The sequence below is a fragment of the Gymnogyps californianus genome, chromosome 2 (genome assembly GCF_018139145.2).
Source record: "Gymnogyps californianus isolate 813 chromosome 2, ASM1813914v2, whole genome shotgun sequence".
Classification (NCBI taxonomy): Eukaryota; Metazoa; Chordata; class Aves; order Accipitriformes; family Cathartidae; genus Gymnogyps; species Gymnogyps californianus.
Window position 1 is genome coordinate 17,707,836 of NC_059472.1, and position 15,457 is coordinate 17,723,292.

The 15,457-nt window shown below is 37.1% G+C and overlaps 1 protein-coding gene across 3 annotated transcripts in view; it reads left to right on the forward strand.

Annotated features, from left to right (window-relative positions):
• CSMD3 (CUB and Sushi multiple domains 3) overlaps window positions 1-15,457 on the forward strand; it is a 748,293-nt gene that overhangs the window by 558,314 nt on the left and 174,522 nt on the right. For all 3 annotated transcript variants that reach the window (XM_050890742.1, XM_050890743.1, XM_050890744.1), the window contains one exon: window positions 14,307-14,423. In XM_050890742.1, coding sequence (XP_050746699.1) covers window positions 14,307-14,423 — 117 coding nt within the window. The remainder of the gene's footprint in view (window positions 1-14,306; window positions 14,424-15,457) is intronic.

A 15,457-nucleotide genomic window follows, 5' to 3' on the forward strand; every position in this document is an offset into this window, starting at 1 on the left:
TTGACAATTTAAATAGGTGAACAGGATTTTGCTTTTATGGTTCTGCACTCTACTGCCCATCTAAAATGGACATGGATTAACTCAGCCAGGACAGTGTTGTGGTTTAGCCCCAGCCAGCAACTAAGCACCGTGTAGCTGCTCACTCCTCACCCCTCCCAGTGGCATGGAGAAGAGGAAAAAAAAAAGGTAAAACTCGTGGGTTGAGATAAGAACACTTTAATAACTAAAGTAAAATTAAATATACTACTAACTAACAATAATAATAATAATATAATAATAATAGTTGTAATGAGAAGGAATATAACACAAAAAAAGAGAAATAAAACCCAAGAAAAGACAAGTGATGCACAATGCAATTGCTCACCACCTGCTGACCGATGCCTGAGCAGCGATCCGCCCCTCCCGGCCAACTCCTCCCAGTTTATATAGTGGGCATGAAGTCCTACAGTATGGAATATCCCTTTGGCTAGTTCGAGTCAGCTGCCCCGGCTCTGCTCCCTCCCAGCTTCTTGCACACCTGCTTGCTGGCAGAGCATGGGAAACTGAAAAACCCTTAACTTAAGAGAAGCGCTACTTAGCAACAACTAAAACATCAGTGTGTTATCAACATTATTCTCACACTAAATCCAAAACCCAGCACTGTACCAGCTACTAAGAAGAGAGTTAACTCTGTCCCAGCCGAAACCAGGACAGATAGAAATATGTCTAATTTCCAGCTAATTGCATTTGTTCAGAAAAATATAGGAAAAAGAAATAAGGAAGCAATAGTTTTGCCAATAGACAATATTTTGGCTATTTGGATAACAGCCAATATTATGAAGGAGTCATCAGCTGTGATCACATTCTACAGCAGAAAAAATGTAGGATTTCGACCTTCTGCCACATCTCAGTTCATATTAGAAAATTCATTTCAGACTTCCCATACACTTGGCTAAAATAAGTAAACTTAGTAAACTAATTTTAAGCAACACATGATTTCAGTACCTAAGAAACATATATAGAACTTTTTAAAATTGTGTGCACCACAGTTCATAAGGAAAAAAGGAATATAATTGAAATTTAATAATCATTAATCATTAAATTGAGAGCAAACATTGTTTCTAAAGTTAGGCTAAAACAATTCTCTTTTGTATTTTTTTCCCCTGAGTGTAAAAGCATATCTCATATTCAGCTGTATAAAATCTGATTCTCATACCTTCAGAAAGACATTTAGTTTTGTTTGAAAGATTTCAAGGAATGGAAACTGAAGACACAGAGTTATTTGGATTTGGTTTTGGTTTTGTTGGTTTTAGAGGTAAAAGTTGATGAATTGTTAAATAAATCTACACAGAAATAATTTGATTGTGTGATTAATTGCATTTTATATATTTATATATACTTTATGTATAAAATACCAACAAAAGCACAAGCTGAAAGTTAGCTTTCGCTTCTGCTAAATTTTCTTTTGCTTCTTTTTATTGAAAAGAAAGAAGTACTATCCTCTTGAAATGTCCTCCCTAAAATGTATCTCTGATGAATTACACAGATTTTGAGTTCCTTGGTTCTCTCCTTATAAGACATATTTTCTTGATTATACATCTTCCAGAAAACTTCCAATTTTTTTATAATTCAAGTTTATGATAGTTTTTTAATTTTGGAAGAATTGCCTTTTAGAGGTTCTCCCATTTTGTACTTCTTTATTCATAACATTTTTTTCTTTATGAGTTTTACCTTTCAATATGAAATACTATCCTTCCTCTTCCAGAAAAAATAAAACAGCCCATCACACTATAACAGTTCAGTTTGTGGTTTTAGCATTGCCAGCACCAAGAAAATGGAATATACCCCTTTCTCATGCTACAATCAATTAATATGGATAGATACATAACCAATTATAAAAAGGTTAAGTACTATCTCTTGTCTGCTTGGATATACTTAACCCATTATGACAGATATTTATGTCTTGTTCTTCCAGGAATCACCAAAAAATTCAATAACTTCCCAAAAGTAGTTATGAGAATATCTAAAATTAATTGATTTTACTAAAATTGTTGGCAGTCATTTCTTGTCCTATTATTTATGGATGAAGAGAAAAATTAATTTCTCTAATGTTTATCTCAATCTACCACATCTTCAAAAAGTGACCAGTCTGCCCATGGTCTCATTCTTCTATTTGTAGACTAAACAAAACCAATTATTTCAAAATTTCCTGCTAGATCATAATAGAACCTTCTTTTTTTTTTCTTTTTTTTTCTTTTTTTTTTTTAAATGCCAAAAACTTGATGTGATATTCCTGCTGAGACTTTATTGCTCTTGAATGGAGCAGAAATGTTATCTTCTATGTCTAATACATGAAAGCCTAACTTAGAGGTGTCTTTGTCTACAGCAATGTATTGAAATTCACAATCAATATTTGATGCGTTAAGTTTTTCTGCAATATCTAACTAGTTGCTTTTGATTTTGAATTTCTACATTTGCTAATTATTTTTTTTTAAGTTGTTACTTATAATTTCTCTGGTTTGGTTTTTGGTGGTCTGCTTTTTTTTTTAATAATGTGATCATTTCTCCAGTTCCTGTTAATGATTCAGGCCCTGCTTTGATAAGTTTCTGAACTCCTGAGGGGATTTTGCCAGCTTCTGTTGGCCTCTGTTTCAAGTAACCACTTTCAAATACTATTAACATATATCGGCCTGAGCTTCTCTCTCATTTTTTAAATCAATTTTGATTGCCGTAATTAAACTGTGTTCTGAAGACTGAAGAGATGGCAGTATGGAAAGCTTCCATGTTCTTTATGACACTGTTTTCTTTGGTACTGCTTTCTAGCTGTATGATGGTGCACTCTCTCTCTCTCTCTATTTGTTGGTGTCTTTTTATTTCTAATGTATTTCTGTATTTCCAAACAGCAACTAAAATATATATTTCTGTATCAGATTGTCTTTTCCATATTCATTGTATTGTCAAAACAATTTTAGGTGCTTCATTACATTCACATTTGCAGATTGATACCACAATAAAAGTGTCTGTAATTTGGAAGTTTAGAAGAAGTTTGTTTACAATTTTTATCTGTTAAGATTTCCTTTGCATGATTTTTTATTATTTTATTTCCTGGTGGTGATGTATCAGTCACTATATTTGTTTTCTTGTTACCTGTATATTAGTCTTGACTTAACCACTACAAGAAATCATTGCAACTGAAAATCTTGTCATTTGGATTAAAAAGGGATAAATAGAATGACATTGTATTATATTAGCCTAGGAAAAACAGCAATCAATGATTTAATATAGGTGCTGGTTTTGGCTGGGATAGAGTTAAGTTTCTTCATAGTAGCTAGTATGGGGCTATGGTTTGGATTTGTGCTGGAAACAGTGTTGATAATTCAGGGATGTTTTCATTATTGCTGAGTAGTGCTTACACAGAGTCAAGGCCTCTTCTGCTTCTCACACCTCGCCACCAGCGGGTAGGCTGGGGGTGCACAAGAAGTTGGGAGGGGACACAGCCAGGACAGCTGACCCCAACTGCCCAAAGGGATATTCCATACCATATGACATCATGCTCAGCAACAAATTAGGGGGAAGGTTGGCCGGAGGGCTGCTGCTCAGGGACTTGCTGGGCATCAGTCGGTTGGTAGTGAGCAATTGTTTTGCATCACTTGTTTCTCTTGGGTTTTATTTCTCTCTCTTTTTGTCATTTTCCTTTTCATTACAATTTTTTTATTATTATTATTATTATTATTATTATTTTATTTTTAAAATTTCAATTATTAAACTGTTCTTATCTCAGCCCACGAGTTTTCTCACTTTTAGCCTTCTAATTCTCTTCCCCCTATCCCACCAGGGGGAGTGAATGTGCGGCTGTGTGGTTAAAACATGTGGTTAAACCATGACAGTCCTTTTTTGGTGCCCAACGTGGGGCTCGAAGGGTTTCAGATAATAACAGACTGACCAGAGAGTATTAGAAGGGATTTATATCTGTTAACAGTTGCGGGTCACAATATTGATTCGTCTGTTCTTGATACTAGTTTATCTGATCTGTGCCATGCTCTTTTTTTTGCTGTACATGTTAAAGATTAGTGCTGGCTTTTGAAGTTCGCTGTGCTCAGTAGTGATTAGTGATGTTTTGCCTGGGAGATTTTTTATTAAAACGCTGACCTTGAGCTTAATCTGGTATTTGGTCTCTGTACTGAAGCCATTACTGTACTTCAGGTACCTTCTCATGGAGTCAATTAACAATTATACTTCTTCCTCTGAGAGGTTTTTTGTGGAGGAAATACAGAATGGCACCTTCACTACCTTCTTCTGTGACATTTTCTCCCTTGTTGCAATAACTTCTCAGTATCTTGAACATCCTTTGGTAGTTAAAATAATTCTATTGTTATTTCTTACGAATATTGCTTTGGTTTTGTCTAAGGTTAACAAGCAATTCAGGAATATGACCCAGGCTCCGTGAGAGTATGGTCATGGGTAGCATGGCATGTGGGAGAATATGGGCAGGTATCTGGAGAACTTCTCATCTCCAATGGTCTGGAACTTCACTCCCGAACAACTACATGATCCTGATGAAGTGATAGAATGTTTGAAAAAAAAAATGTTGTGGCTATTCCAAAGAGGCACAACTTACCGAACTGTGCTGGGCCCTGGCCAGCATCTACCAAACACTGCTCAATATTATGCAGCACCCTCAAGAAGAAGAGAGGGAAAGCAAACCAACAGACACTATGGCTAAACCAGACACTATATCAGTCTCCCCTATAACTAAAAAGACACAATGGAAGCGGAAGTCAACCCATTTAGTAAGGGATGAAGAAACTTCTCCTAAGAGGGAGCAGGAGAAAGAGTCAGAAGAGGCAGCCTGTTCTGCAGCAGAGCAGTCACAAGAACAGGAGGAGGAGGAGACTGAAATCATGAGACAGAAACCACTTGATCCCTATTCCTAAGTGAGCTGCAAGATATGCAAAAAGATTTTAGCTGTCAACTAGGTGAGCTAATTCTCAGACGGTTACTCTGATGCTGAGATATTTGGGCCAGTAGTCAGGAACCCCATTAGAGGGTAAGGAAGCCTGGCAGCTGGGATCCCTTGCTAAGGATAAAGCCATTGACAAAGGGATTGGAAAAAAGGCAGGAGTCCTCAGCCTTTGGCAGCAACTCCTGTCAAGTGTGAAGGACAGGTATCCCTTCAAGGAAGAACTTGCAAATTCCTGAAGCAAATGGACCAACATTGAGGGAGGTATCCAGTATCTGAGGGAATTAGCCATGGTGGACATGATCCATAACAATCTGGATGATGCCCAGGTATCCAAAGACCCAGATGAAATCCGGTGCACATGGTCCATGTGGCAAAAGTTTGTACAAAATGCACAGAAGTCATACGCCCACACCCTGGTGATAATGAGCTGGACAGATACGGAGGCACCAACTACAGATGGACTGGCCAGACAACTCCAAGAATACAAAGATAATCTCATTTCCTCCATGTAGGCCTGTGTCTCGACTGTGGAGGAACTGACCCAAAAGATGTCCGAGCAAGCCGAGACGGATAGGTCTTCCTCATGCACTCCAACCAAGGCCTCAGCTGTTAAGAGTCAGCCTTTTTCTGTTCAAGGGAAAGGGTACCAGTGGTGCACATCACGTGCAACCCTGTGGTTCTTCCTGTGTGACCAGGGGGAGGACGTGAGGAAGTGGGATGGTGAACCTACCTGGAGACTAGAAGCTCAGGTACAGGAACTGCAGGGAAAAACAATAGCCAAAAAGCATCTTTCCAGGAAAATGACTGCTCCAGTGTCTGTTGGGCAGAGTAGAAGGGATGATCGTACTTTTTACCCTGATGAAGGGACTTCTGTTTTGCACTTACAAAAATCAAGTAATGAAGATTCTGACAAGGACTGCAGGGGCCCTGCCTTTGGCCAGGCAGAGGAAAGGGACAACCGGGTTTACTGGACTGTGTGGATTCCATGGCCTGACACATCAGCCCCATGGGAGTGTAAAGCTCTAGTGGACACCAGTGCACAGTGCACTCTAATACCATCAGATTACAAAGGGGCAGAATCCATCTGTATTTCTGGAATGACGGGAGGATCTCAAGAACTATCTGTGTTGGAGGCTGAGGTAAGCCTAGCTGGGAATGAGTGGCAAAAGCATCCTGTTGTGACTGGACTGGAGGCTCCATGTATCCTTGGCATAGACTACCTCAGGAGAAGGTATTTCCAAGACCCAAAAGGGTACCGGTGCGCTTTTGGTATAGTTGCCTTGGAGATGGAGGAGATTAAACAGCTGTCTAGCTTGCCTGGTCTCTCAGAGGATGCGTCTGTGGTGAGGTTGCTGCAGGTTAAAGAACAGCAGGTGCCAATTGTTACCGTGACAGTGCACCAGCAACAATATCGCACCAATTGAGACTCCCATCCATAAGTTGATCCGGCGACCAGAGACCCAAGGAGTGATCAGTAAGACTCATTCACCCTTTAATAGTCCCATACGGCCAGTGAAAAAATCTAACAGAGAGTGGAAGCTAACAGTGGACTATCGAGGCCCGAACGAAGTCACACTGCCGCTGAGTGCTGCTGTACCAGACATGCTAGAACTCCACTATGAACTGGAGTCAAAGGCCGCCAAATGGTATGCAACAATTGATATCACCAACATATTTTTCTTGATCCCTCTGGCAACAGAGTGCAGGCCACAGTTTTCTTTCACATGGAGGGGTATCCAGTACAGATGGAATCAACTGCGACAGGGGTGGAAATACAGTTCTACCATTTGTCATGGATTGATACAGACTGCACTGGAACAGGGTGAAGCTCCCGAACACCTGCAGTGTATTGATGACATCATTGTGTGGGGCAACACAATGGAGGAAGTGTTTGAGAAGGGGAGAAGAATAATCCATATTCTTTTGAAAGCTGTTTTTTCTGTAAAGCAAAGTAAGGTCAAAGGAAGTGCACAGGAAATCCAGTTTTTAGGAATAAAATGGTAAGATAGGCACCATCATATCCCAGTGGATGTGATCAGTAAAATAACAACTATGTCTCCACCACTAACAAAAAAGAAACACAATCTTTCTTAGGTGTCGTGGGTTTTTGGAGAATGCATATTCCAGGTTATAGTCTGATTGTAAGCTTTCTCTATCGAGTGACCTGGAAGAAGAACAACTTGTAATGGGGCCCTGAGCAGCAGCAAGCCTTTGAGCTCATCTGGGCTGCCACATTGTGGCAAGACCTTGCTGCTCGGGTAGAGAACCTGGTTGTAAAAGTACGTTACGTAGATGCTCACATACCCAAGAGTCGTGGCACTGAAGAACATGGAAACAATGAGCAGGTGGACCAGGCTGCTAGAATTGAAGTGTCTCAGGTGGAACTGGACTGGGAACATAAGGGAGAGCTATTTATAACTTGATGGGCCCATGACACATCAGGACATTTAGGAAGGGATGCAACACACAAATGGGCTCATGATCGAGGGGTGGACTTGACTATTGATGCCATTGCACAGGTTATCCGTGAATGTCAAATGTGCGCCATAATCAAACAAGCCAAGCAGCTAAAACCTTTTTGGTATAGAGGATGATGGCTGAAATATCAAAATGGGGAAGCCTGGCAGATTGGTTATATCACACTACCATGAGCTCTCCATGGCAAGCAGCATCTGCTTACAATGGTGGAAGCGACTACTGGATGGTTGGAAACATACCTTGTGACCCATGCCACTGTCCGGAATACTATCTTGGGCCTTGAAAAGCAAGTTTTATGGTGACACAGCACCCCTGAAAGAATTGAATCAGACAGTGGGACTCATTTCCGAAACAACCTCATAAACACCTGGGCCAAGGAGCATGGCATTGACTGGGTGTATCACATCCCCCATCATGCACCAGACTCCAGGAAAATCAAACGATGCAATGGACTGTTAAAAACTACACTGAGAATAATGGGTGGTGGGACATTCAAGCATTGGGATACACATTTAGCAGAAGCCACTTGGCTAGTTAACACCAGAGGATCTGCCAGTCGACCTGGCCCTGCCCAATGAAAACCCCTGTACATTGTAGAAGGAGATAAGATCCCCGTAGTACATATAAGGAACTTGTTGGTCAAAACAGTCTGGGTTATTCCTTCCTCAGGAAAGGGTAAACCTATTTGTGGGATTGTTTTTGCTCAAGGACCTGGGTGCACTTGGTGGGTAATGCAGAAGGATGGGGGAGTCCAATATGTACCTCAAGGTGATTTAACCCTGGGTGAAAGTAATCCGTGATTTGAGTTGCATGTTATGGGAATTACTATAGCAGGAACCCGTTGTTGCTAGCCAGGCTAGGAGCAAGGGGAGGAGTTCTTTGCAATGTTAAACCCTATAACCTGGCCCAAAGAGACCAGGGGTGGAGATTGTAATGGGTATACCTTTAAATTGTTGTAACCCTTGTTACTATTATCATTATTATTATTATTATTTTATTTTATTTCAATTATTAAACTGTTCTTATTGCAACCCACAAGTTTTCTCACTTTTAGCCTTCCAATTCTCTTCCCCTCATCTTTCTGGGGGGCAGTGAGCGAGTGGCTGCATGGTGCTTAGTTGCCAGCTGGGGTTAAACCACAATATATTAAATTCTAAAAACATACATCGTGTCACCAAATAATTATTTTTCTTAACCTACTAATTTAGACCAACTAAATATTAGGTATCCTAGTCTGGATTTTGAAACAGTGGCCCGTTAGATAAAAAGTCAGTATCCCATTAGCAGTTCTTCAAGGTATGTTTTTCCTCCTTTTACAGAGTTTATGCACTGTTAGTTTTTATTTTTTATTGTATTTGTAGCTGTGTAATCGAATTTGTCTGCATGATGTAAAGCCATATTGTGCCATTCATTTTTAAGCAATATTCCCCATTGATTTCACTGAGGAACGCTGCTTAAAAATGGAAGGTGCAATACGGCACTTAAATCTGCAATTACAATTAAATTCTATTAGATCCTAGCTGTAGGAGCTGAAAAGTAAGTAATCTGAAAACAGTAGTAGGAATTAAAAGCTTCAAGCTGCAGAAAAAATATATGATAGCAAAAATATTCATTTCTTCAAAAGATTAAGAGATTTGAGATTGATTTTCGTACCTATGTAGTCCATTCTTCACAGTTCTTCTACTGAAGTTTTTCCTTGTGGGTTCTTTCTTTTGGTTAAACTGCAAAGGCATGATGGAAAACATATGAGCAATAAGCACATGGCAGGTGCTTTTAACCCTGTAATGTTTTCCTGGAGCTATAGAAAATTTTACTTTATAGCAGTAGTTAGGTGTAGATTACAGGGATCTGTGGTTCCGCTGTGTGATTTTGCCTCTCTGTGGTGATCACCTACATTTCCTTTACAACTAGCGTATACTGAAATGTGAGAAAAGGTGTCACTGCTGATGGTAATGCATTTTATATTGTATTCTCTATTTACTACTGCATTGCCATAAAGAGGTAGAATTTAGTTCTCTGACAAAGGTGCATGAATACTAATGATCAAGATGGATAATCTTCCAGATGAAAAAGCTTACCAATTTAAGATACAGAGTGGGTGATACTTCGTTGTTGTTATGATAGGGCTTTTTCAAGGGCGGCAGGGAGTGCTATTTTACAAGACAAGATACCATTACAGTAAATTCAGCACGCATAGAAAAGGAACTTTTTGCCATTAGTGCTTAATAATGTTTCAAGGAAACAGTGAGCAATGCATCAACACGCTGATTCTTATCACATTCTTACCACAATCAAGTCCCTTTCTCTGCTATTAGTGTTCCATTGCTGATCCTGGAAAGCAGGACAAGGACAGCATACTGAGTAGTATTTTTATATGTCAGTTAATGAACTAAAGCAGAAATACATACAGAAAGTGATACAGTATTTCAAAGTCTAAGCAAACATTAAAAAATACTGGAATACTATTGGAGAATTACATTAGACAATATCGTTTGCCTTTTGAATAATTTTTGGTTGGTGGGTTTGTTGTTTTTTTTTATTCTGCAGGATTCTTTTCATTCCTAGGGAAATGGTGCTCAGCATTTGTTGCTTTTTTGGTGCTATATAACATAGTTTACATTTGTAGGTGTAATGGGTCTGTTAGAATTTTTACTGTAGGTAGACCTTTCAATGAACAGCATAATAATTAGACATGTTGATTTTCACAACCTTTCAGTTTTTAACTTTGTAGTTGCTAGGAAATGAAATAAATCATTGTGCTGTAAAACTGACACAAAGGCAATGAGACCTACATGGCTGCCATAAGCATAAGTGAAAGTCAATGGGTAGCATTGTGGTAGTGGAATTATTATATCCAACCAAATAACTTGATACTAGATATTTTCCATAGACAAAAATATGGGTTTTTTTTTGTATCAAATTAATGTTTTTAATTCACTGTAGCTATGGTTTCATGTCCCTGGATCTCTCTTTGATTTCTGAATAGTAATGTTTAGTGATGGTCAGGGTAGAATCTCCTCTTCCTGAAACTTCTGGCATTTTAAAGTAAGCATCTCCCAAAAGGTAAGGAAGGAAATATAGTCAGTGAACTCTATGGGTTTACTAAAATGTCAGATAAACCTCTTCCGTCTTCCTGATACCTTCAGAAATGTCTTGGAGGACAGTCTTGCTGCTGTAAGAACTGAATGATTTACCACCTAATGATTTATGAAGTGAAACATTTTCTCAGATTGCAAAGGTCAACAGGGTGCTTACATCTTGACTGAACTTTCCTTTACACTATTTGTTTTTGAGACCCAGGAATGTGAATTCTAGTGACAATAAAGAGTCATTATAGCAGCGGTTGGAAAACAATGGGAGAGACTGTAAGGGAAAAGGTAATCTCAGAAAGGGCAGAGTGAAAAAGTCCAGAATGAGAACACCGAGTGAAAGAAATTACTATGAAATACTCAATGGAAGTATTTTGTTGTTGCTGCAAATTAAACTTCATATATGTCAGAGTGACAAATAGTTCATCTCTAAATCCAATCTGTACTGAGCACATTGTAGCATAGGCTGCAGGCAACTCTGTTGAGAGACTTTGCACCTAAAGCAGCCCTGCTGGAAATCCTGTTTCCAACCTTGTGCTGTGTCTCTTGTCCTCTTATGTGACCAGATATGGGCCCACTGTATAACCAGTGCAGATGTATGTTGCTTTCATGGGATTCAGTGTGTGGGAAAAATGTTTAGATATTTCAGACAATATATCATATAAACATTTTAATTAATATCAATTATAAAAGGAAAATGGCATTATCTTCACCTTTTAGAGACACTGAAGTTGTTTTAATGAGACTTAGTATTAATGAGAAGTCTCAGATTTTTGAAGGTGCTAAATTGTATTTTGCATTATTTTTTTAATTTCCAAAAATTGATTAGTTTAATCACTTTTAGAAAGCTATGTGCATTTGTCAATGAAATTATTTTGTGTGATTATTTTTGTACCAGCTGTGACAAAAATACCTTTCAAATATTGTGAAATATTTTGGTTAGACATATACATAGTTAAATAATAATTCTACCTCAGAGAATCAAGAACACTTTGAAAGTGTACTAGCATTCTCAAATTCTTGTGTATGACACACATAATTAGTTTCTCTGTTTTCGTAGATTTAAAAAAATGTTGTGGTGACATCACTTTGATATTACAGTATGTTATTGATATTATACAGTGTTACAACATCGACACAACATCAACAGTGTTACATATTTAGTAAAGATATAACTCAAAAGTCACTGTTGATTTTAGACACACAACTATTAATATAAATAATTTGTAGTGTAAGACATTGCACTAAAGTGAATAAAAACTTGTAAAATTTGCAGTAAATTTGATTTTTATTTGAAAAATTATGCACGTTAAGTTAAATAAATTTATGGGAAAATGTACATTTATTTAAAAGAAACTGATGGTTTTTTAAAATTTTGTTCTGTTTTAAGCATACTAGTAGTTTCGTAAAATCACAAATACATTGTTTAACTGCATAACTTGTAGGAATAAAAAAGAATAGGGGTATAAAAAATCTGGACTTTATAAGTAATGGTCCATTATACACTGAATACTAAATATATAGCTATTAACTTAATTTTAAGTATTGCTATTGTGTGCTATTACTTCAAGTTTTATTAAAAATTAAGGGTGAAATTCTGTCCCTTTTGGTGTCAATGGCATTGACTGCAGTGGAATCATAATTTTACCCTGAATTTGCACATTATTGTATACCTGCTGATTAGGGAAGTATAACAATGATATGAGTGCTGGAGTGGGACAGTATTATTGGTCTTTGTTGCAGTAACTCATTTATTCAACTCACAAACAGCAAAGAAGGAAATGGGGTTAGGGAGAAGTAATAAGCCTTTCGGCAATCTTATTTCTCTAGTTTTAGTGCTTTTGTTGCTTATATTCTTCCATATTCTCTTCTGTTTCTTCTAAAATCTGGAATAGAAAATTTTGAGTCCTTACAAGCTGGTAAGCAGATCTGTTTTCCTCAAAAATACTTACCACATTCAGCTAGTGAAGAGATTTTAGTTTGTGTTTTTCAGATAACTCAAGGCAAATCAGTCCCTGGATGTGAGGCTCAGCTAAGGCTCTATTGCCTCTTGGCAAAAAGTACCGATAATTCTATTATCTAAATACATTTTCACAAGAAAGCATGAATTTCTGATATTTCACATGATGGTAGATTGAGGGAAGACACTAAGATTATTCTTTTAGCTGTAGAGAAAAATATTCCGTGTACCTATGGTAGTCTTAGTGCTTACTCCATATCTCAGAGTTGGTGCCTATCAGTAAAGCTGTACTGAACATCGCCAAGACTATGTCCTGTTCTGGGTCCTGACTGATTTGCTAATCTCTAATATATGTCCTACATCTACCACATGCACACACACATGCACAAGCAAAAGTCAAGATCCTTCTGTTGACCTGTTTCAAATACCATGACTTTCGTGCTAGCCCATTAAATCATTTACAAATTGTATATGCAGACTGGAGTAATAGGTACCATCTGCTCCTGTTTCAGGTACACACTCTGTCAAACACTGCAGCTGCGCCATACTGAAAGGAGCCCATGTTAATGCAAATTACAGAAATCTGTGCTCAAAGCAATGGGGCCTTAAGTTGCTAGCATTAAAAGATGTGTTCTTTTCATCGTATACTCTACCATACATTTTGTGTGATTTAACTAAAAGTAGTTTAAAAGTTAAAACACATGATTTGTAGCTACGCTAATAAATAGCTTGTATTTAGTATGACAGGTAATGAGATAAAATCTTCTGAAATAATAGTAAGAAAACTGTCTTTTTCTTATTTAATATAATTCAGAAGATATTAATGTTTTGAGAGCATACCACCAAAACCAGATTTTTTGTGTTTAGCAAATGAAACATTGAGTAGTACTTATTTTAGAAAGTTACTTATGTCTTAACAGAGGAAACAAATTTGTTAAATAGATATGTTAACATTAAACTCATTAAAAATATTTTATAGTGCAAAGCTGTTAGAAAAAATATTCTAAATAGATGCCATAATCTTAACAATAGATTAAACTACTAAATTACAAACTGTGTATGAGAAGCAGATAATAGACATAGGAAAACACTAACGCTTAGGACTTTTTCATATAAATGCACCTGAACATCTGATGAAGAAAAAGAAGAAAAAGCACTGTTTCTTGCTTGACAGTTTTGAATAATGACAAATGCTAACTTCTCTTGTTAACCTTAGAAAAATACATTGTTATAGTAAATAGCATTGTTATTTATCTACCATTTTATTAAGTATTATAGCTATTAATGGTAGAATAAACATGATGTTTGTGTGACAAAGGAAAGTGTTTGCCCGTAACTTTATATATATAATGTTATAAATAATTGAGATATAAATAAGTGGTACATCATGTTCAGTCAAGGAATCCTGACTTTCTTATTTCAGTAGTTCTATACATTATTTTGAATTATGAGTCTATTGGCATGAGTAAAAATTTACTAGTGTGCAGAAAGGCTGCACAATCTATGCTTTTATCAGAGTATAAAGAATCATACAAATGAATAATAGTTTTGTATGCTGTGAATAATAGCATACTGTGTATAAAGCACATCATTATTTCATTAAGATGGTTGATAAATGGTAAAGAAAAACAATAATTGATCTGGAAAACTGCAGAGTGCTGTCAAGTCTCTTTTGATATATAAGAAAGTTGCGCATACTCAGTGCTTCACAGGATATACAAATTTAATCCAGTGTAGAAGTGTAATAAAATTTACTGTAATAGCATATACCAACATACAGCAAATCACTTTAAACTGATTACTATATTATTCAAAACTGATTATCTTCACTTTCTAGCACCCTGTGGAAGCCGGTCAACAGGCTCTGAAGGCACTGTATTATCACCAAACTACCCCAAGAATTATAGTGTTGGTCACAACTGTGTTTACTCTATCACTGTTCCTAAGGAATTTGGTGAGTAGATCTGGTCTCACTCATATCTTTTTGTTGCTTAGATACTTTCAACAATTCTGGATGATTTGTGTGATTGCTTTTATATTAAACACATTAATGTGAAAAAGCTGTTTTAAACTGATATAGCTGTTTATAATTTTTATCATTTTCATAGTGCACTATTTTCTCAAAATGCTTATATTTACCATTATCTTTTGAAATTACTGTAGTTCACTTATTTTTGTCTCACTGTGACAACCAACAGGTAACAGAATATTGCTGTGATGCTAGCCAAATATATTAGTGGTACCAGTTAAGGTTTCTTTTCACCCAAGATCATGTGCCAAGGCTCTAGAAAGTGTAGCATAGCTCCAGTAACTCCACATAAACAGGGGAAGCGACGTTTGCTTCAATGTTTCATAATATTACTCTCATAATCCTTGGCTTCTCTGCATCATGAGGCAATAGCATAGTCTTTCCTGAGGAATGAAATTAGAGCAGCATGCGTCTGTCTGGTTTTTGTAGATTCCCAGGTTCTCCATCAAAACTTCACTCCTATCCTAACATTTTTTCTGATGACTAGATGAATCTTTTAAAGATGTCGTCTGTCCCACAGGAAGACAGGGCTTTTACAGCACTGTTTTATCTCTCTGGATTTATGACTTATTTTATCTCACTTTATTATTAATCAATGCCTATGATGACAGCTGATAGTTTGTTGTTCACTTTGACTCCTTGGTAAGCAGTATGCCACATACTGAATATCATTTATTCTTCTATGCTTCAGATTTATGCTTGGATAAGCAGGACTTTATTCTGACCCACTGCTCACATTTCAGTTCGTCAAATAACAGGTGCCTGGGGATGGGTATTTATTAATCTTCCTTCATGTTGATTCTGCAAACATTTTATCCAAATTAAAGACAATGCTTGAATTGCTGTGTATCCATCTGCAATACTCATGATGACTGATCTCCCTTAATATCCAATGAATTTGTTCTTATGTATAGCATAGAGGTGCATAGGCTACTCCAAAATAAACAGATTTTTAAAAG